We start from the raw sequence: 22955 nt of genomic DNA on the forward strand, positions 1-22955 counted from the left end.
CCTCCCCTCCCTCTCCCCTTTCCCCATATTCTTGAGCTATAATTGGGTAATAGCTTTCTTATGAAAGCTATAAATTAGTTTCATAGTAGGGCTGTGTACATTGGGTACTTTTTCTTCCATTCTTGAGATACTTTGCTAAGAAGAATATTTTCCTATTCTTAATATCAGCAGTTGGTAGCAACTTGTTTGACTAAGGCACACTGATAGCCTTATGTCTATCCTACATGAGTTCATTTACTCTAATAAATTATGCTTGGTTACACACTTCCTAAAGCAAAATAACCCCCTGCCTGTGTGGAGCCAAACATTGTTTTCAGTCAAGGAAGGTTAGCAATCTATGCAATTAATTTCCTTTAAAAAAAAAAAAAAATTTCAAGAAAAATTTGTAAGGATTTCATGTATTAAGTCATCTTAGAAAAGTCAGAGAATTTGTAAAAATTTGTAAAAATTTTCAAGAAAAATTTGCTCTGAAAGAAAATTTATGAGCTTAGTTTTTCATCAAGCTATAATTTGTTGTAAAATGGCTAATAAAATTTTCTTTTTAACTAATATAAATCAAGGGACATTGTTTATGCAATTGCATTAGGATATTACAATTTATACCTAGTATTGTTTAATGTCCTCTGCACTTTAATTTTGGCAGTAATTTAAGAGATAGTAGGCAATACCTTCTTCCGTAAAGAGGAAAATAGAAAGGGGAAAAAAACTCCAGAAATTTTGCACTCAAGCCTAACTCCTAATTTGTTTGACTGTTTAGGTACTTTTGTGAGCGCCTCAGTTTTTGTAAACACTAGCTGAACAAAATGAAGAAAGTAGTAAAAAAACCTAAACTCTTTTTTTTTTTTGGAAAACACAACTGATCTAGCACATGGCCTGGGAAGGGAAGGGAAATTAGCTTCAGTATTTTCAACTAGTCTGCCTTGGGCATTCCAAGGTTGATTGAAAATCCTAGTACTGACATAAGAAAATATGATAGTAAAGTTCTTTTAAAGAAAAAAGAAATTCATTTTTGTTTTTTAAAAGATATTTGATTATCTTTAGGAATATTTTTTTAACTACTGAAGAGAATAGATAGCAAAGAACAAGGGTTATCTTAGATTTCTACTTCTTTCTACCAGTATTTGTTCTCCAGAATATTCTTTAGATTATGCATACCTCATTGATGTTCTTTAAAAAGGAAACCTCAGAATGTGAAGTATTAGGTTTCTTCCATCAACTTTGAAATCTTATGGTGGTGGTTTCCATGGAGCTAACTTTATAGTTTGAGAAAGTGTATACTCTGGACCCGCATTCCTGGAATTTTGTCATTTAATTTCATCTTTATCAAGAGGAGGAAAATGAAATAAAAATAATGACTTTTCTGTTTGTTAACCCTGGCCTTCCACCAAAAGATAGGGAGAATGTGAAATTTTTATACAATGAGATTTGAGATATATTTATTTATTTGTTTATTTACTGTCTCTGCTCCTTATTTTTAGTCATTAGTATTGGGTTATATATAAAATTATTGTTAAAAATTATGTTAAGTCGGGTGGCACCTGTGGCTCAAGGAGTGGGGCACCGGCCCCATATGCCAGAGGTGGAAGGTTCAAACCCAGCCCTGGCCAAAAAAAAAAAATTATGTTAAGTTTGTATCTATACCAAAAAGAAAAGAAAAATTCTTATTTAAGACTCATGTCTCTGATTAAAGACATAGCCTACTATATATACTCACAAAAAAGTAAGGTTCATGTTATATAAACAAAAATTCTTTAAAAAATACATTTTTAATGAAAATAATACTAGCTGTGTTTCCTCATTTAATTATGTGAATTATGAAGACAACTTGAGTTCACATTAATTTTCCTCATCTTAAAAATTTGATTCTTCATATATATATTTCATCTGTATACAGTTCAATTAAAACTGTATCAGATGAATTTTTTGTATATTAATTGTATTTTTTCTGATTATAAAAGTAGTACATATTAAATCTAAAAAATTGACAAAGATATAAAGAAAGTAAATATCATATCTAATCCTACCAACCACAGATAGACATTTAAATTAATAAATTTTGATGTTCAAGAAAATTGCTATATGTGGCTATAGTATAACCATTAGGACAGTGTTACTGTCAGGAAGCATGGTGGTCACTCAGAAAATGATGCATAACTTGAAATGTTACAAACGCATGATGTAGAATTCCATATATAAAATAGAAGTATTAGTACTTTTCATTTCACCAAAAAAGTTTTTATGCTCTTATTAGGAGAAAATATTGATATTTTTAAGTCCAAAGAAATTAAAGAAGAAGGATAAATGGCTAGAAAAGGGCCATGAAATAATAGATCCTTCATGAAGCTAGATGTTTATCTTAATTTATAAATGTAAGGGACACAGTGATCATTCAAACTACACTCAACTTCTGTTACTTGTACATATGGAGAGGAACAGAAAGGTAATTCAAATTAATGGATGTTCCAGAGGTCCTCAGATTTGGCTCTGGAATGTATCTTTGTTCTTACATTTGAATATGGTTATATCTGATCTGGGAATTCACTTCAAACAAATTAATGATAGTATACCTGTGAGGGCTTGACTCTGAAGGAGTTGAGGAACTCATCTATTCTTTCATTTTGTACTGGGAATAGCCTACTCATCTGTCTCACTGATATAAAGTCCCAGCTCAGGCAGAAATAAAGGAGTCAAGCAGCGTTTCTGCCTAGCCAGGGTCATACAAGGAATACTACACAAAGAGAACCTGAGCCATCAGAAGTGCAAATGCCAGTTGAAAATAAACTTGGAACTATATTTGGCATTTATCTACCTTCTAAAACGTAGCAAAACCTTCTTGATATGAAACACAAGGAGATGGAAACTATGGGCTTTGAATTAGCTAGCTTTCCATTATCTGATTTTTATTATAGAGCAATCAGGCAGCTAGTTGACTAGGGAATAGCATTTGCTTTGAATTATGTATTACTTTGAATCAAGCGATACCAGCTTAATGAAATTTTACTGTAGTTTCTTGAGAGGATTAAACAAGGCAGATCCTAGAGGAAGCCCGATTAACATATCTGTATTTATTTTAAAAAATGTATGTGTGTGTGTGTGTATTTGCCCACAGCCTAGTGATTCCACACTGTACTCCACATAGGTGTATGGGGCATTTGGTCATTGAGAACAGAAAAGCAGAGTGTGAGAGCACTGGAAGTTTCCTGGTCTTCCAAGATGTATGAATATTTGATAGGGAACCTGGGAATAAGTAGAAGGTGATGGAGTTTTAGTATAAATCTGCCAGTGTGTAATTACACGTTTCTTTCTCTTAGCACTGTCTTTTCCAGGGTCATAACTACCAGCATGGCTGTAAGACTATTTTACAGTAGTTGCTCAGTAATATTTTCTCTGAAAGTATTTTCTTTCATTACTAAAGAAAAGAGATGCCAGTAGGATATAGTGAAAGGCAATATTGCATTTTTGCTGCTGTCATAATTTGAATTATAAGGCCACCATGAACACACCAAACCCTTTTTTGGGATTTCTTGAAATAAGCATCATACACATAAAAAAAATTTAAACAGTAGCTGGAACTCAGCCAAAGTCACCTACTAGCTTCACAGTTTGGTAGGGGTGTGAGAATGGTGGCTAGTATCTGTAAATTACTTCTTAGTTCTCATTGTACCTTAAGGTATTATGTTAAGTTCCAGAGTAGTCACTCTCAAGATTTGAAGAAAACAGTTGAGTGTTCTTTACCTGTAGACACATGAGAGTAAAGAAAAAAGAAATTACAGATTTCCTGGTGGTTTAACTGTTAATATCTACCTAACCAAGTCTTAAAATGTTTTAGGTAGGGAAAATGACAAGCACTAGGCTAGTGCTGATTCTTTTCTATTATTTTAAAAAATTACGATATAGTAAAATTAACCTCTTTTTAAAGTGTGCAATTCTGTGATTTTTTTTTAACACAGAGTATCGATTCATTTGTTCACTGTCAACATAATCAGGATGCAGAACAGTTCTGTCACCCCCCCCCAAAAAAAAACTCCTTTTTTCTATCCCTGTACAGTCATACACTCCCCCACCCCTTCCACTTCCCACTTATAACTCCTGGCATTCACTCATCTGTTCTCCTTCAGAGTTGTGATGTCTTTTCACGAATGTCAGAATGTCATATAAGGGACTTATAGTATGTAACCTTTTGAGACTGACTTCTTTCAGCAGAATGCCTTTGAGATTAATCAAGGTTATTACATGTATCAATAGTTTGTTACATTCTGTTGCTGAGTGGTATTCCACCATACAGATGGACCACAGTTTTGTTAATCTATTAAAGGATATTTGATTGTTTTTAGTTTAGTTTTTTTTGTAATTTATTTTATTTTATTTTATTTAGAGACAGAGTCACTTTATTGCCCTTGGTAGAGTGCAGTGACATCACAGCTCACAGCAACCTCCAACTCTTGGGCTTAGGCGATTCTTTTGCCTCAGCCTCCCGAGTAGCTGGGACTACAGGCACCCACCACAACGCCTGGCTATTTTTTTTGTTGCAGTTTGGCTGGGCTGGGCTTGAACCCGCCACCCTTGGTATATGGAGCCAGCGCCCTAACCATTGAGCAATAGGCACCGCCCTGATTGTTTTTAGCTTTTGAAGAGTATGGGGTAGAGCTTCTGTAAGCGTTCATAAATAGGTTTTCATATGAACATAACTTTTCATGTCTCTAGATTAAATACCTAGGAGTAGGCTTTCTGGGTCATATGGTAAATGTTTGTTTATTTTTATAAGAAACTCCCAAACCACTTTATAGAATAGCCATATACACCATTTTGCATTCCCATCCGTGATGTGTGGATTTTTATTTTCATTTGCTGTACATCCTTGCCAACACTTTGTATTGTCAGCATTTTTTATCTATTCTAATAGTAGATGTAGAGTGGTATCTCATCATGGTTATAATTTGCATTTCCTCAGTAGCTAATGATGTTGAATAGGTTCATGTGCTCATTTTCCATCCTTATAGCTTTGTCATAAAGTGACAGTTCAAGTCTTTTGCCTATATTTAAATTGTTTTCTTACCGTTTTGAGAATTTTTGTAAATTAAAGATACTCAGTTCGTTCCTGGACATGCAATTTGCAAATATTTTCTCCCCATCTGTTGCTTGTTTTTCTTAATAGTGTCTTTTACAAAGCAAAAGTTTTTCATTTTGATGGAGTCCAATTTATTTATTTTTTTTTGGATTATATTTTTGGTGTCACATTGAAGAACCATTTGACTAACCCAGGGTCACACAGATTTTCTCTTATGTTTTTCTTCTAAAAGTATTCTGCAGGCTACCACCCATTTTAAGTTGATTTTTATTTAATAGAGTGAGGTGTAGGTGGAGGCAGGGCCAGGCAGGTAAGGCAAATGAGATACTTGCCTCAAGCACACAATTTAAGGGGTTACAAAACAAAACAAAACTCACTAATCAAGATAAATAACATTTTAGTGCAACAATATAAAAATCAAAATTAATGCAAAGAGCCATCATTAATAAAATATCAAAAATGTAAATGAAAAGGGCATAAGTAACTGTGCTGTGCCAAGGTGTATTGAAATCTGAAGCAAAACTCAATTGGGCTGATCCTGTCTTTATTTAAAATTTTGATGTTTTATTCATCATAGACTTTGGAGGGGGTGGAGGGAGATCTGGAGTGGGGGAAATAATGACTCACTTCTGCTTTAGTAATATTTTGAATTCTGGACTTCTTTCCAAATCCACCTACTGCTGTTTACTTTCCCAAGTCCTCAAGTAGGTAGGCTATGACTTCTGTCCAGGATTATAAACTGTTTCATTTCAGCAGAGACTGAATGAAATGTGTTTCCACTATCTTATCAAGAACCAGAAGGGTTTTTAAATTAAAAAAACTACAAGGATGATGGAAAACACAAAATTAAACAGTACCAATTATAACAGTTGTGCCTAGGAGGAAGCTTCTAAATTAGCTGCACATTTGGAGGAGCATTCACAGGGTAGGAAATAAAGTAAGGCCATTGATCCTAGTGTGAGTCGTCTCTCTTAGGTTGGTGGTATGTTCCCTTGACATACTGTGCCACAGGAAGGTGTACTGGCTTTTGCTTAATTCACTGCCATTGGTATAAGCATACTTTGCTCAGTTTCTTGAATATTATTTTCCAGAGCCCATTTCCCTGTCTACCTGAGAACTATGATTTAACTCTCCTATATAAAAATTAAACTTACTTTTAACGGATTTTATAACCTTTCTACAGATTTCATTTCTGTGTATGAAATCTCTTATCATCAGATCATTTTGTCCCCCTTTGACTTTTAGCCTCAGAGTCTCATGTTTAGAGCCTACATCCTTTACTCTAGTCCTCATGGAGTTGGAGAACAGCTGGTCAACATCCTTTATTTCCTTGAAGATTATAAAGTTACTGTTGTCTTGTCTGTGGGAACCAAACTTAGCCTTTGTTCTTTTTTTTTTTTTTTAACATTTTCTTGTGTATCATATTTTCTCAACACTTCTATTTTCTGTGATATTCCCTTCTCAGACATTTCTAAATTCTCCAGTAAACAAATAGAGGAAGGGTCTTCTCAGGTCTGAAGGTGTCATGTGGGTGGTAAAGGTATTATATTTTTAATGCTTATTAATACAAAATATAATATAAAATATAGCACATAGTAGGTATTTGGTGAATATTATTTGTTAATTTTACTTTACCTTTAATTATATTTTATTCTAATATATTCTTAATGGGACTTACTGTGATGGCCTATTCTTTACTACCTTCTCTTGTTTTTGTATTTTTGTTAACAGTTTTTAAGGTTAATTTGGAATTTCAGAGCATAAATATATTTTCTTTTAGATTTGTTGAAAGAAGTACACATTTTATTTTAATTGTCTACTTCTTTAAAATTTGAGATTGGTGATCCTTTTTCAGACTTACTGAAAATAGCCATTTTAGGTTTAGTGAAGGAAATACAAATTGACTATGGATGCTTAAAATACTGGCAACTTAAACAAATTTGTTTATAATTTGTTTTTGTTGTTATACTATTTATAATATTGATGGATATGATCTGTTCCTTGATCTACTTTTTAGAACACACTCTGCTTTGAAGTAAGAATTATTTGTTGGAATCTGACAGTGTATTTTATCAAAGGTCTAATCATAATTCTTCCATAGATTAGAAGACAAATACTGATATAGTAGTTATCTCTTTTCTCATCTCTAGTCTCTCAAAAGAATTAATTTATAATGTTTTTAAAACTAGTAGATTCTTAATTCAGTATAGTTATTTAGATTTTCTATTCAACATTCTCTTCTTTGAATAGTGCTTACTGTAGAAGTCCAGATTCAAACTCTATGGCAAGGTGTCTTTTCCTATGATCATCTATTTGAGATGAAGGGCTAATCACATGCTTCCTCAGGCTTCATGAGCAAAAGAATGAGGACCAAAAAGGAGGGCTTGTCCAGTTTAATGGCTTATCTACATAATTTATTCACATGACAAACTATATTAAAAGGCATGATCACTCACTGGTGTCAGCATTTCAGATGAAGGTTTTCTGTTTCTATTATCCTAGTCCTTTGAACTAATAGAAATACAGTAATTAGTATTTCTTTTGATCAAATACAAATCTTCTCTGCATAAGAATCTGCTTTATTTAAGAGGTGTTTCAACTTATCCATATTTCCTTATGTAGACATGATGGCCATGAATTGCAAAGTTGGATAAAGAATAAGCCACTTGGTAACGTAATCCTGAGGGAGAAACATACTTAACTCCTCTATAAAATAGGGGAAAACAAAAAAAAGGGCCTGGTTTTGTAGATGTTTAAAGATGTTCAGAACAACACACTGTTTTCTACATAACTTGTAAACATATACAAGAAGAATTGCCAGACTTTCTTCAGTCGTTATTTGTGCTTTCTTTGCTTTGTAAATTCTTCTCAAGTAACAGGATTGGAAGAAACTAATATTTAATGTTTTGAATTAGAAGAGGAAAATTGTATTTAATTTTCTTACCCAAGAGACCTTCCATTTTCTCTGAGAACTTCTTCTTGTGATGAAATTCTTTAGGCAAGTTTATTATCAAATTCAGATGTGATTAATTTAGTGCCAAGGACAACTACCAGGTTCCAGATTTTGCTGCTTTAATGATCACCTTAGTTTTAGAGCACGAACTGTACATGAATTGCCTTTAGTAAATGGGTTTTCAAAAGTTTGATGGGAATTAATTTGATAATTAGATGTTATATTTTTTTAAAAGTATAATCCATGCATCTGCACCAAATACTTAACGGCAAGTACAAAGCAACATTTTTCCTTGCTTGGTTTTTCTGCAGCAACCCCTACATTTATGAAGGTGCTATAGAATTTTTTCTCTTCACTATTGGGCTAAAGTCTGGCTTATCAGAGAGATAATTTTTTAGGACAAAGAAGGGAGAAGATTGAGAAAATTTACAGCAAAAAAGACAATAGGTATAAGTCTGGCCCAGGTAGAATTTCCTTGGAGTTGGAGGAATGTGGCGGAGAAAATGGAAGGTAGGCCTGGGCTCATTTAGAAGTGAGAGAAAATGTCTGCCTCTAATTTTTCCTATTCTAAGGATGTCTCCATGGAGATCTGGTGGGTATTGAGGAGTCTTATTTATTGGAGACTTAGGATGCCTGTGACTCAAAGGCTGCCTGGATATAAGTTTGCAAATGTGTGTGACAGTCTCCTTCACGGACAGGTATCAGGCTCTTTATTTGAAAAATTCTGAAAAATGCTTGTTCTCTCAAGGAATTGTGGATTTAGCTTATCCATTCTTACACTATGTGACAAAAACCAAATGTGAAAAAAACAAATGGAATTTGGTTTACGAGAATTTCTTCACCAGGTTTGCTTTTCTGAATTTAGAAGTAGGAGGCTAAGTCCCATGGCCCATGCATGCTGCAAAGCCATCCCAAGTTGGGAAGAGCTTTGGGAGAGAATGGAGGGGAAAAGGACAGGATAAATGGTCTAGAAAACAGTCCCTATCTTCTTTCAACTTTTTTGATCCAGGATCTTAGAAAGAAAAAGAATCTGTTTTTATCTGCCTTCTTTTTATTTGTTTTGGGCTCACTCACATCTTGATTCTGTGTTCTTACTGTCAGAGATCAACACACACAGCATCATTCCAATGTGCTGGAGAGTCCTGAGGATGCCTGTGACTCAAAGGCTGCCAGGATATAAGTCTGCAAATGTGTGTGACAGTCTCCTTCATGAATAGGTGTCAGGCTTTTTATTTGAAAAATTCTGAAAAATGCTTGTTCTCCCAAGGAGTTGTGGATTTAGCTTATCCATTCTTATACTACGTGACAAAAACCAAATGTGAAAAAAACAGATGGAGTTTGGTTTACAGTGTGGGTCAGCAGCTGGGGAGGATCAGGAAATGGTGTTTCAACATAATTGTGCTTAAGGTAAAATTATGAAGACTCTTGGGTTACTTTTAGCATGTAAAGTAGAATAAGGGTGGTGTTTAGATATGTACTATACAGACACCTAAGATGTTATGCAGGCATGATTTCTTTCATAATAACATTTGTGAACTGAGAAGTAATGGACTTTTCCTTTTATGATTTTAGTAATACTACCTACTTTTTAATACAAGTAGATTTCTACTTCTGGGTTAGGTGGGGTTGGAAATGATTACAAATCTCCTCTCCTCCTCACAACTCCTTGTCTTTCAAAACAGGGCTTTGCATGGTTAGGTAGTATACAGGAATGAACAATGGAATTCAAGAAACTTGCCACCAGGGGCGGCACCTGTGGCTCAGTGGGTGGGGCGCTGGCCCCATATGCCAAGGATAGCGGGTTCAAACCCAGCCCTGGCCAAACTGCAACAACAAAAAAAAGAAATTTGCCACTAATCCCACACCTCTATGAGCAAGTGACTTTAAGAAAGTTATCCATTATCCTATAATTATCAATTATCAGTTTCTTCATCTGTGAGATGGGATAAGATTACTAACTTTGTAGTATTTTTGTGAGGACTCAGTTACACTAGATAATTTTAAATTCCATGTGCTTATTTATTCCTTCCCACCATGTCCTGAAATACAAATCCATTTTTCTCTTTGTTTCTTATTTATTTATTTATTTATTTTTTGGAGATTGAGTCTCACTTTGTTGCCCTTGATAGAGTACTTGTGACATCTTAGCTCACAGCAGCTTCAAACTCTTGGGTTCAAGTGATCATCTTGCCTCAGCCTCCTAAGTAGCTGGGACTATAGGTGCCCGCCACAATGCCCGGCTATTTTTTTGTTGTAGTTGTCATTGTTGTTGTTTAGCAGGCCTGTGCCGAGTTTGAACCCACCAGCCCCGTCTATGTGGCTGGTTCCCTAACCACTGAGCTTCGGGCATGGAGCCATTTTTCTCTTTAGTTTTCTCCTCTACCTCCTACCTTCTTCCTCTCCCTTCCTCCTCCCTACTCTTCGTCATCCTCCTCCTCTTTGCTTACATGATTTCACTTAAAGTAAACCCAAAACCACAGAAATAAGTTCTTTGGAATTTTTTGTGGCCTTTTCACTTTTGCTAAGGGATAATTCCAAAATTCCTGTATTGGAATCTTGACCCTACTAGTTGTACACTGTGCTCTCTTCTTCCTCAGCCTGCCCCCTCTTTTCTCCTTGGTCTTGGCAGGGAAGAAAGATCTCTGTGTTGAGCACGTGAAGGCCTTGTAACTCCTTCTAGTCAACTTGCTTGTGATCTCCTATCCTGGTTATCATCTCTTAGTAGCCACTATTAAAACAAAGTACTTTTTGGACGTTTTGTGATTACTCTGTACAAATTATAAGGCTAAAATGAAAGTGGGCTTTGGTTTAAAAGCATAAACCAATTTGGTGCTAAAATGGGGTTTAGCATCAGCATCTAAGGGAAGCCATTAGTGGACCCACGTGTTTTGGTAAGATGTACATTAGCGTAAGAACAAAAACACTTTATTAATTTAATTAAGCAGATCAGTATATTAAAATATTCAGACTTGAGTTGATGCCCGTAGCACAGTGTTTACTACGCCAGCCACATACACCAAGTCTGGTGGGTTCAAACCCAGCCTGGGCCAGCTAACTAACAATGACAACTGCAACAAAAATTAGCCAGGCATTGTGGTGGGCACCTATAGTCCCAGCTACTTGGGAGGCTGAGGCAAGAGAATCGCTTAAGCCCAAGAGTTTGAGGTTGCTGTGAGCTGTGACTCCACAGCACTCTACCGAGGACAACATAATGAGACTATGTTTCAAAAAAAAAAAATATTCAGACTAATTTTAGAATCTAGTTCTTTGCACTATAGTGGACTTCTGCCAATTGAATCTCATGATATGTGAGGGCTTTCTCTTTGATCCTAGTAGAACATGTATCTTGATGTTCTTTTCTGGTTCTTTGATTCAAATGTGTTCCCAACCCTTTATTTGCTGTGTTTCTCAGTAAATCTGTAGGCTTGAATGTGTCAATCCACCAGCCAAAGCAGCTTACTTCCTCAAGAACATGATGAAGGATATTTGGGGGTGGTTGGCTGATGGAGTGATTGCACTCTTTCTAAGTATTTATAGCTTGTCTGTCTCTTGATGGTTCCTTGGGCTTCTAGCAGGCACGTGTCCCATTGTTGTTAAGCAAAGTTTGGTATGTGTGTTTGACAAGTTAGCAGTGTGGCAGCTCAGCTTGCTCCCCAGCCCCGTGCAGTCTCAGGGATTGTTTGGTTTGGCAGGTGGCCAGCACTCTGCTATATGATGCATTTCCTTGACAGGGCAAAGTGTGGAGCCGCATTAGCTGCAAAGTTTACAAAGGTTAGCTAAACACACACAATAAATATTAATAAACAAAAAAGGCCCACCCACCTTTGACTTTGAATTCTGTTTCTTCATTCTGTGTTTTAGAATCCCTGTAGTGTTTGATTAATAACCAGTCTTAGGGTAATTGAGCCTTAAGTATCTTTTGCTTAAATCAGACTGCTCACAGGCCTCTCATTGGCTGCTTTGGTGACTCATCGCCACAGTGGACAGAGCTCTGGAATGACTGTTTAGTTCAAGGGATCTTATTTGTCTCTCTCTGCTTTGATATGAAAGGAGGGTAAATGTGTTTCTCCATAAGAGCTTATACTGACTGGCCATGTGTGTGTCTTAAGAGCTCTGGAGGGCAAAGGATGTGAACAGGAATAGAGGCACAGTGCCCTTGGACTCCCTGGAAAGCAATTGGACCTTGGTTTGTTGGCCTGAGCACTTGCCTCTCTCTAACATTTACACCCTCAGCATAGAGAGAGAGAGAGTAACAGTAACCTGCTGCCCCTGGAAACTGCCTGTTTGGCTGGGTGTCTTGGAATTTATCAGGCCTACATTGTGGATCTTTTCCAATTCTGCACCCTGCTCACTTGAAAACATATTTGAGAACCAGTAATCTTAGACTTCTTAGCCAGACCTCTAGCGAACCAAGAAAGATAAATAACTTTAATACTATGTCCTTAAGATTGTCCTGGGGCCATTTACGGGTGACTGAGATTTTGAACAGTCCTTAAAACCCTTCTCATGGTCGTCTTATGCTCTCTGGTTCATGTATATTCTCTCTCTAGGATCATATTGGGAGAGAACTAACCCTGCTGCATTTGTAAGATACCTGAGTATAATAATATGAAGAAACCAGTTTTATTTCTCATGGAGGAGTGATGATCTTAATTTGAAACTTATCTCCAGTACTACCTAGCAAAGCAATCAATGTAGGCATGGGTGAACCATAGCTGTTAATTCATTCCTTCAGGAAACGTTGTACATCAGACACTAATAGGTGGTTAAGCTGCATTGCCAAACAAAACTAACTGAGATCTCTGCTCATGGCACTACTGTTCTAGTTGGGAGGCAGACAGTATCATTAATAAACAAATTATATATTTTGTTAAATGGTGATACATACTATAGAAAAAGAAAAAATAATAAGGGGAGTTGTGGGGCACAGTTTTAAATTGGGTGGTGTAAGTAGCCATGACATTTAAGCAAAGACTTCAGATGAACCTATTCTAGATAGGGTTACATAAACATGACTTTATGATGTCGTTTGTGACTCTCCTCGTGTTTCCGTATAGCTGGCTGTGACCATCTGGGAATTTCCAGTGGTTTAGACGTGGTTCTCAAATTAGTCTCAGTGGTGGAACACCTGGAAGTCAGGCTGTGCTTTCCAGACCGTGAGCTATTGACATACTTCATTCTGTCTTACCAACCAGGAGCAATTGTATTAGGAGAAAATATGAATTTTATATATAGGCAGTATAACATAGATTTTATAAGCATATGTACAAAGCAACAACCAAACCTTCCAAACTATCAAATTAAATACAATTCACTATTTTCACATCTTTCTGTTGGTCTTCACTCACTGTTGTATCTCTTTTATCATCTTTTAGCACGTGCTAGCTGATAATGGGTAGCAGATACCATAGAGTTGAAGAAAATAAAACCTAGAGTTGTGGAAATAAAACCTAAAATTATGAAAATATGCCCTTTTAACTTAATTTTCTCCCTCCCAAGGGGCAAAACACAGCCACTCTAATTTGATTTTCTCTGTAGAACATCTCAGTCTTCCTCAGTGTTATAGAGCTTCAGAACCCCTTTTCTGGAGTGTGGTCAGATATGGATTAGAAGTCCTCCAAACACTTTTCAGCTTTCTCCTTAGTTCCTCTGGAATCTCAGAGAGGGATCTATAGCCATTTAACTATATGGATATTTTTTACAAGTCAGAAAAAAGAATTTTCTATCAAAAGGGATCTCAGAGACTCCCAGATATTCTATCTTAACAAAGAGTGGGTTGATTTGAAATAAGGAGCTAAAGAAATTCAGCCAAATGTAGATTTAAGAGATAGAAGTTCCATGGTTTTCATTTTATCATTGTAACTGTAAGATGGTAATACCTAATTGTACCTGTTTTTCCCTTAGTCCCTATATATAACTTGGCAAATGATAGGTTATTAATAAACCTTGATATAATGGATTACTTTCTGTCATCCCTTTCTGTATCAGAATAAGTATGTGGTGTTTCCGCATACCAACATTAGTTCATCTTTTTTCCCTTTAATTCTGCCATGCTGGCTCTTCCACCCTTGCCCTTTTACCACAGGTAAAAATTTAAAACAGGTCATAGTTCTGAGAACTCAAGGTTCTTTTCTACCCCAAAACATCACTTATTTTCCTTACCAATAATGAATTCAAAGGATCCTAACCTACAATTAACCGTCTCTTAAAGCTTTTCATTTGGATTGATGTCAAGTCTTTCTATTCTGTATCTCTGTTTTCCTTCTGTTGTCCTGCTGTTTTATCTCATAGGTGGGGAGAGATTATCGAATGCCTACAAGTACGTGTTGTTTCTGAAAAAGTTTTATGGGATTTGGATCTTTGTAAAACTAAAAGCAATAATCCCCTGGCCTCAATCTACTCTCCAGAGGGATGTATTCTATATGTATAAAAGCATGAAATGCTGAGATCTAACTCTGCTTTGGTGGTAGGCTTAACTGAGTGAAGTGGATTCAGCATTCCATGATGCCATCCTCATGGCAGTGGAACTGGGAGGCCTAATGTGGTTTCAAGGCTGTCTGGAGAGGGGAGTAATGTTCAGAAGGGAATATCTTTTTTAAAATAAGCAATGGAATGGAACTTAACCTCAGGAATACAACTTCATGGCTTAGCAGAAAATGTCCTTGAAGTTACAGGTAACCCTCAGGATGATATTTGATTTACTAAAATAGCCACCAAAGTAGAAGCAGAGAGTTTCCAGCTTCGTTTGGCCTCTTGTTGACAGCATGTCTTTCCTTTTCAGAGTGTTGTCCGCTGCCTATGGCATCCAAAGCTGAACCAGATCATGGTTGGAACTGGAAACGGTTTGGCTAAAGTCTATTACGACCCCAACAAAAGTCAGAGGTATTTCCTAAGTATTTTCTGTTTTAGATGGATAACAACAAATGGGGGTGGGGCTTTCTTTCACCCATGCTTTTATGTATTTCCCCCTTTGATGGGGATCCACCCTTTTAGAAAATGCAGCTGGCATGGAGTAAAGCCTCAGACTCCTAGGGTTGTACTTTAAAGAGGATTTGGATATTGCCCTTGATCCATAGTGAATTCAAAGTGAAAGTTTCCTGGGGATTTGCAGTTCTTTAGCTGAAATGTTGAATGCAGGGGGGGAAAAAGTTCTGTCCACTTTGCATACCACCCTGGACAGTGGCATTAGCAGTGATGCATGTAAGGGATTAACAAAGCAGGGAGCTCACCACTTAGAGGAAATGGAAACGGCTTGTCCATTTCGTTCCCTTTCTTTCTTGGCTTTTAGCAGTTACTGATTTGGGTGTTTGGCAAGGTTATCCTCTGCCAGCAAAATGGGATAGCATAAATAATTCCCCCCAACCCAAATGTCAAACTTATGCATACCAATGTATTTCACAGGTCTGAAACTTCACCGTAAGCTCTGTCAGTCCCTCAGTCATTTCCATTTTCTTGGGCATAAAAGTGGACATGTGTTGCTTCCGAAAAAAGGATGGTTTAGTTTCTCTCGTAAAGTACAGCAATTGATTTACTCTTTCTTTGGAGTAAGCATCCGTTGCTGGCAAGTGTTAAAATTCATGTGTTAAATTCACTGGCTCCCATATAAACCTTGTTTTGAGGTTCTATGTCCTTTCTAAGAGAAGGAAAGCCATTCCCTGTTAATGAATATTTGGTGACCATAATTTTGCTCTGAATAAAAGCAGTCAGCCTTGTCTTCTTTCAGAGCTTTCTGGACTAGGGTTGGAATCCTTATGCTATAAAATAAAGTATATATTATGGTATTTAAAAATAGGATTTTATTTGTTTTTCAATAAAGAAACTGAAAGTGGTATTGTAATTAAGATGAGAAGGAGTCTATTTCACTTTAGAAAATGATGAACCTGATTTCATAACACCCCTTCAGAAGGCACTCTATTTGGAATCTTTAAGAAATTTACATATTTTTATTTGCTTCTCTTGAAAGTGATAGCTCACTATTGCTAAAGAGGGATAAAATGTTCTAAGCACACTTTTGGTTAGCTCCACACATTCTTAGGTGGTAGCCCCTTGGCAACACTGTCAGCTAACTCAGTTCCAGACACTTACACTCTTGTATTTGAGATGTGGACATATGCCACTTGGAGTATAGACCACCCAGATTGCTTTCATCTGGGATATAAACTAAAAGTTGAACCCCGTGACCTTTATGGTGAAATGGCCAGTTAATTTTATTAATATTTATTTAAGATCTTAAATTTTTAAGTTATTTCTATGGGATTTTTTTAACTTATATCCTAGTGGCCTATTACTGCCCCAACCCTTTTGCTTGGTAATAACTACTGACTGACAGACTTGCTTTCTGTGAGTTTAATCCCTTGTCACTGAGGGCCCATCTGTTGCCATCCCTCAGAAAGTCAAGGACTTCTCTAGATAGAGTATGTGCAGAGTATGTTCCTGAAAGTATCTAATGCTTTCAACATAGATTTTATGTTTCTAAGACCAAATAAATAAAATGATTTGCTTTTACCCCCTATAGGGGAGCAAAATTATGTGTGGTTAAAACCCAGCGGAAGGCGAAACAAGCTGAGACTCTAACCCAGGACTACATCATCACCCGTAAGTCGAGCGTGTGTCTTAGTCATGCAGCTCCCTTCTACTCTCATGTGTTGATCGCATGGTTTCAGAGACAGAAAAAGTCCTCAGAGTTCAGGCATAGATTACAAAATCTCCATTCGTGTAGGTGGATTACGAGTCATGTAGCAGCTAACCCTGTTAGCTTCTGTGCCTCATCACAGGGACAGGGTGATTTCATGGAACTTTCAACTCAAAAGGGAAAAGCCTATCTGAGCTTAATGCATTACACTATAGCAGCCTTTTAAAGAATAACAGTCTGTTCTGAGAATAAACAAAGGGCGCTGGTTTTGGAATCAGGAAGCCTGGGTTTGTCCAGTTTCACCTCTGACTGTCAGTATAATGTTGAACAACTGAACTTCATCAGGAGAGTGAAGAGACTAGCTGAAGGGTCTGCTCTAGTCCCCTCTGAAGTTCCATGACCATGGTAGACTGCTTCAGAGGCATTAATAGTATATCAAATTTACTACTAGGGGTATAAACAGAAAGCTTCCTAGGGTAGAGTGGCTTCTCTCAACATTTGTCACACAATCTCATTAATCTGACAGATCTGTGTTCCCAGAGCCACTGTCTCAAACCTGCAGCAGGTAACAGTAAGAAAATTTTGGATGCAATAGCAGTTGTCCTTAGCAGATGACCTTGTGGACTTTATCAGTGAATCTGTCTACAGACCAGGGGGCGCTGTACTCCTGGGTTTTCTCCCTGGTGGTGGGGCTCCCTTGTAATCAGTAAAGAGATCCCAGGACACTTTTTGCAAGAGTGGAAGTGTCAAAGTCGGTGTTATAACCAGTCTAGCTCATGTAATTACATGCGGCCTACTTAAATTCCCCCAGTCGTTTGAAGTGAAAAGCTATTTTTCCCCCTCCTAAAAATACCGTTGTGTTGTGTTGCCTATACAGTGACGGGTAGCTGTGTTTCTCAGCTCCTCAGTCTCAGGCTGGCATGTTTTACGGTTGAGTGATATGGCCTGGCCCCTGTTGGCAGTAGGAGGTGAGGGTAGGAGGGGATACTGAAAGAGGATTTGAAGGGTTATAGATATTTCATTCATATTATAAGTTCCCTTTAAACCTTTACCTGCTTTCTCCTGGTCTCCTAGAAAAAGTTTCTCTTTTAAAAGAGGTTTTAATCTATATGGAAGGGTTGAAAGAAATTATGCTAGTACTTTTGAGGGGCAAGAAAAGGATAGTTATTAAACACTTTCTTCTTTTTTTCCTTTGCCCTCAGAATTTTGTACTGTTGCCCTTCTAAATGTGCACACTCTTTTATATTCTAAAATTTGATTTTAGACACTGAGTAAGCAGACAACCTCAGTTGAACAAATGTCACTCTGTTTTTTATTCTCTTGTTTTGTCCACCTTACAGAAGGAGGGATAAGGTCTCCATGCCAGGAGATTTAGATACCCCTCATATCAAGGCAACCTTTATCCCAGTTTCAGTGGGATAAGCACTCTTCCCTTCCGGTTACCCAGTGCTGTCACCTCCTCCTGAGAGGTGGTCACATTTCAAAAACGTGTGAAGTGATTCCAGTGTTGATGAGGCATCTGAGGAAACTTCTCGGCTGACAGCAAGCTGCTGGCATTGTTTACACTTGGGTCCTGTAAGAAAAAATAAGAGGCAGGCCTAATAGGTGTTTCTTTTCAAAACCACAGACAATTAAGTTTCTTTTTTTAAATTTTTGTTTGTTTGTTTGTTTGTTTTTTGTCAAGGATCCCCATCTCCCAAACCATGAGAATTGTCTAAAAATAGACAATTAAGTTTTAACTGCTACTCATGGTTTGGGAGATGAGGATACTCACCAGTGTCTCCATGACAATATTCGACAATGTTTCCTGAGTGCCAGTAGCTACCAGAAGAGGTGAATAATAAATCTGGTCTCAAAAAAAACTGGCTAATTGGTTACATTAAGACTGTCTTTTATTATTAGATGAAGGCTGTCATTATGACTTCCATTTCATCCCTAAGTCATGCCTTAGCTATGTTTTAAGATGGAAGGGTTATTATTATAATAAAATCTTCAAATGTGACTTCTTGCAGCTCATGCCTTGCCTATGTTCCGTGAGCCCCGCCAACGAAGTACAAGGAAACAGCTGGAGAAGGACAGGCTGGATCCCCTGAAGTCGCACAAACCTGAACCTCCTGTAGCAGGCCCAGGTGACTGTTGTCTAGCTGGTTTCCTGAAAAGGGGGTTGAAGGGCAGGATGGACTAATTGATAGAGAATTGGGAGGATCATCTGGGCCTGGATGCTTCTTTGTCTCCAGAGAGATTTTTACCAGACAGTTGTTTTTTAAATTTTCTTTTTAAAAAGCAACAGAATTTTAAACATCTGATGCAGAATCCCAGTGTATAAAACTGATAAAAATGTGGCTGAAGTAGGGAGGAAGCCTGGAGCTCTCTCTGCTGAGTCTCCAACTTGAGCCATTACAGGTGACCTCAGTGGCACTCAGGGGCTCCTTGGAACCCAGTGTTAAAACCACGGCTCTCAATATTGGCTTAATATATAACACTGGGCCCTTTGATTAGGTTTCACACAAGGCAGAAAGTGGCCATCCATTAAATTTTGTGTTAATAAAAAGATGGTGCCCATAATAAAATGAACAAAAATCCTTAAAGTTTTTAAGAAGTAGGTGCCAGAAGAAAACAAGGCAGCACTGGTTATAGTACAGCACATACCTGTTTCTGTTTTCACCTCTGTGATCTCCATTTGTCCCCGGCTCTCAAGCCTACAGTTTTGGACTCATTCATTCATCTGAGCCTGAGTTTGGGATCTGTATCTATTTGGCTCACCTTTTCAGCACTGACAACATTTTGCATATCAATCTCAATTTTTTTTTTCACTTTCTCTGCTACTATTCCAATCAAAGTTACCAAATAATGTTCTTATTTGAATTATTCTGAGCCCTTTTACTAGGCACCTTATCTTAAGTCACTCCCCCATCCCACCTCCATTCATCTTACATATAACTTTTACCTCTAACTCCTCTAGCTTTCATGTTGCTACTGCCCAAAACCTCCATAAGCTTCCCACTGTCCAGTTGTATTTTTAGAGATTCAAGATTCTCTACAATCTGACTCTTAACCTACCTTTGTAGATTTATACTTCACTTCTCTGGTACTCTGACCTTCTGCTATGACTGTTGATTTACTCCTATCCCCAGAAACGCATTGGACTTTCCTCTGTCTGTATTTTTGTAGTTAGTCTGCTCATTGGACATAACCTTCTCTACCTTTTGAGCTTTCCCAAATTGTATCCATCACTTTCCATAAAGACCTTCTCAGCTACCTCACATGGAAGTGCTGGGTTCTTCCATACACATAGTTTCTGGCTACACACATTCTCTGCCAGTTAGTTATTCCTGCCTTATTTAGTTTCATCTTACATTGATTTATGAAATTAATATTTAGTGTTATTTGGCTTTTCATGTGTTTATTTTATCATTTTGAAAAGCCATCCTTTTTTTGAGTACCAGGCATCATTCTAGCTGCTGGAGATCCAGCAGAGAACAAATTCCTGCCCTGAGGCATTTCATGTCTAGCAGGGCAATCCCAGTATAGTAAAACATGAACCATTTTTATTAATTGAATTTCACATGTTTGTGCCAGAGGAATTGTTTTAAAGCATATACATGGCAAATTTTTGTCTTTTTTAATATTGATATCATTCTATAAGTTACATGAGACATAACAATAAAAAAAATCTCTTCCTATTTAAAAATGTTATGGGGAAGTTGAGGTTTGGCTGTCTCTTACTTTTGGTTCTGATTATCAGAAAGCTGAAAAGATGGTACTCAAAACCCCTGTGGTTTGTGCTCAGATAAATACAGTGTATGCAGGTATATATTATGTTCAGTTTCTGAAGTGTTATTTAGTTTCTACTTTGATTTTTTGAAATAGGTCGTGGTGGCCGAGTTGGAACCCATGGGGGCACTTTGTCATCCTACATTGTAAAGAACATTGCTTTAGACAAAACCGATGACAGTAACCCCCGGGAAGCCATTTTGCGTCATGCCAAAGCAGCAGAAGACAATCCATATTGGGTTTCTCCAGCATATTCCAAGTAAGAATATTGCTTTATAAAATAGAAAAATTACTATGTTTAATGAATTAGGAAGAACATAGTAATAGTATTTAGGGGTTCTAGCTTCTCCATTTCTTATTTCATATTTGAGCATAAAAAATGGGCTAGCTACTCAGAGTCTTAAAGCCTAGGCATGTGTTTATATTATAAGACTCCAAAATAGTGAATTTTAAAACTAATCCAGTTTCCATCAAAGTTATAGCCTAGTGTAAACCATCATGTGAATCCATCCTGCCTGTGATTAAAACAAAAAAATTACTCTTTATGTGCATGATCTTAGTTGAGAAGGACTAAATCAAATGAAGGGGAATAGTTTGTAGGTATATTGTTTGTATTTATAGAGCTGTATATGTAAGTAACACTGCAGAATGATCCTGCCTGCTCAGATTCCCCAAGATAGCTTAATGTGGATGAACATGTAGTGGTTCTCAAAGCCACTAAATAGCTATATTTACACTAAAAAAAAAAGGTACTATTGTAGAATTTTTAGTTTTTAATTTTTTAACTTTTATTTGAATTAATTTTAGACTTACAGAAAAGTTATAAAAATAGTACAGAGTATAAATATACTCTTCACCCAACTTCCTCCTAATGTTAGCACCTTATGTAATCTTGAAGCTAACATTTTACAATACTGTTAACTAAGCTACAGACCTACCTGGTGTTCACCAGTTTTTCCACTCATGTCCTTTCTTTGTTCTAGGATCTTACATTACCTGTAGTTATTTTGCCTAAGTCTTTGCCAATTATAACAGTCTTATCTTTCATGACCCTGATGCTTTTGATGAATACTGGTCAGTTATTTTGTAGACTATCTCAGTTTGGGTTTGCTTGATATTTTCTCATATCTGGAATGAAACCATACATCTTTTATAAAAAAAAAAAAAAAGCATAGGAGTATCGTGTCCTCCTTTGTACGTGATATTAAGGTCTTAACAATGTCTTATTACTGGTGATGCTGATTTTGGCTATTTGGTTAAAGTATTGTCTGCCAAGTTTCTGCACTGGAAAGCTGCTATCACTCTTTTTGAGTTGATAAATTTCTTGGGGATGGTATTTTAAGACAATGCAAATCCTATTTCTTTTTTACTCTTTTCTTCTATAATTATTAATTGAAATTATAACTAAAGGAACACCTATTCTTTCTCCCACATTTATTTATTTCTTATTTTTTCACATTGGTATGGTCTAAAATATTTACTTTATTCTATGAATTAAGATCCAATACTATGTCCAGCTTCGGCAAATAGATGTTCCTTCAGAGTGGTTCCTATCATCTTTCAGTAAGCCCTATATATATATATATATTTTTTTTTTTTTTAGCACATTTTCTCTTTTTGACACTATGAGATATTCCAGGCTCATCTTTGTTTTCTTTTCCCTATCCCAGAATCGGCCACTTCTCCAAAGAGCCCTGACTCCTTTTGTTGAAGGATCCTATTTAGATACCAAGGGCTGGCTGCTAGATGCGCTCATTGCTACCAGTGTGCTGTTGCTTCTAGGGCCTCTTTGGTGATAAAACTAGGAGGTGTATCTGTGTACATTAGCCTGTTCATGTACATACATCTTTATTCTGAATGTATCAGCCAGTATTTTTACATATATATATGTATTTTTTTTCTTTTTTTTATTGTTGGGTATTCATTGAGGATACAAAGAACCAAGTTACATTGATTGCATTTGTTAGGTAAAGTCCCTCTTATACTTGTGTCATGTCCCTAAGATGTGTGTCATATCCTATGATGCCCCACCCCTCTCCCTCCTTCCCTCTCCCTGCGCCCCCTTTCCTCCACCCCTGACTGTGTACTAGGTCATCAGTTGTCCTTCTATCAGAATTGAATACATAGGATTCTTCCTGCTCCATTCTTGTGATGCTGTACTAAGAATAATGTGTTCCCCATTTCCATCCAGTTTAATACAAAAGATGTAAAGTCTCCATCTTTTTACTGGCTGAATAATATTCCATGGTATACATATACAACAGTTTGTTAATCCGTTCCTGGGTTGGTGGGCATTTAGGCTATTTCCACATTTTGGTGATTGTAAATTGAGCTGCGTTAAATAGTCTAAGTGCAAATGTCCTTCTGATAAACAGATTTTTTTCTTCTTGGTGCAGTATTTTTATTTTAACAACTATCAGTTTAAATTGATGTTTCTGACTTCAGTCCATAGGGTTCATTTGGCTTTTTCCCTTTCCATATTTGTAACTTCTTTCTCTATCACTGAGAAACCCCGCTCTCATTTGTTC

At 36.9% G+C, this 22955-nt stretch overlaps 1 protein-coding gene across 1 annotated transcript in view; it reads left to right on the forward strand.

Annotated features, from left to right (window-relative positions):
• The window catches only part of WDR70 (WD repeat domain 70), a 289355-nt gene that overhangs the window by 252157 nt on the left and 14243 nt on the right, over positions 1–22955 (forward strand). Inside the window, exons 14-17 of the mRNA XM_012807055.1 lie at positions 14803–14903; positions 16537–16616; positions 18666–18782; positions 20524–20686. Of these exons, the coding sequence (XP_012662509.1) occupies positions 14803–14903; positions 16537–16616; positions 18666–18782; positions 20524–20686 (461 nt within the window). The remainder of the gene's footprint in view (positions 1–14802; positions 14904–16536; positions 16617–18665; positions 18783–20523; positions 20687–22955) is intronic.

Source organism: Otolemur garnettii, unplaced genomic scaffold (genome assembly GCF_000181295.1).
Source record: "Otolemur garnettii isolate 467f Iridium unplaced genomic scaffold, OtoGar3 scaffold00063, whole genome shotgun sequence".
Lineage (NCBI taxonomy): Eukaryota > Metazoa > Chordata > Mammalia > Primates > Galagidae > Otolemur > Otolemur garnettii.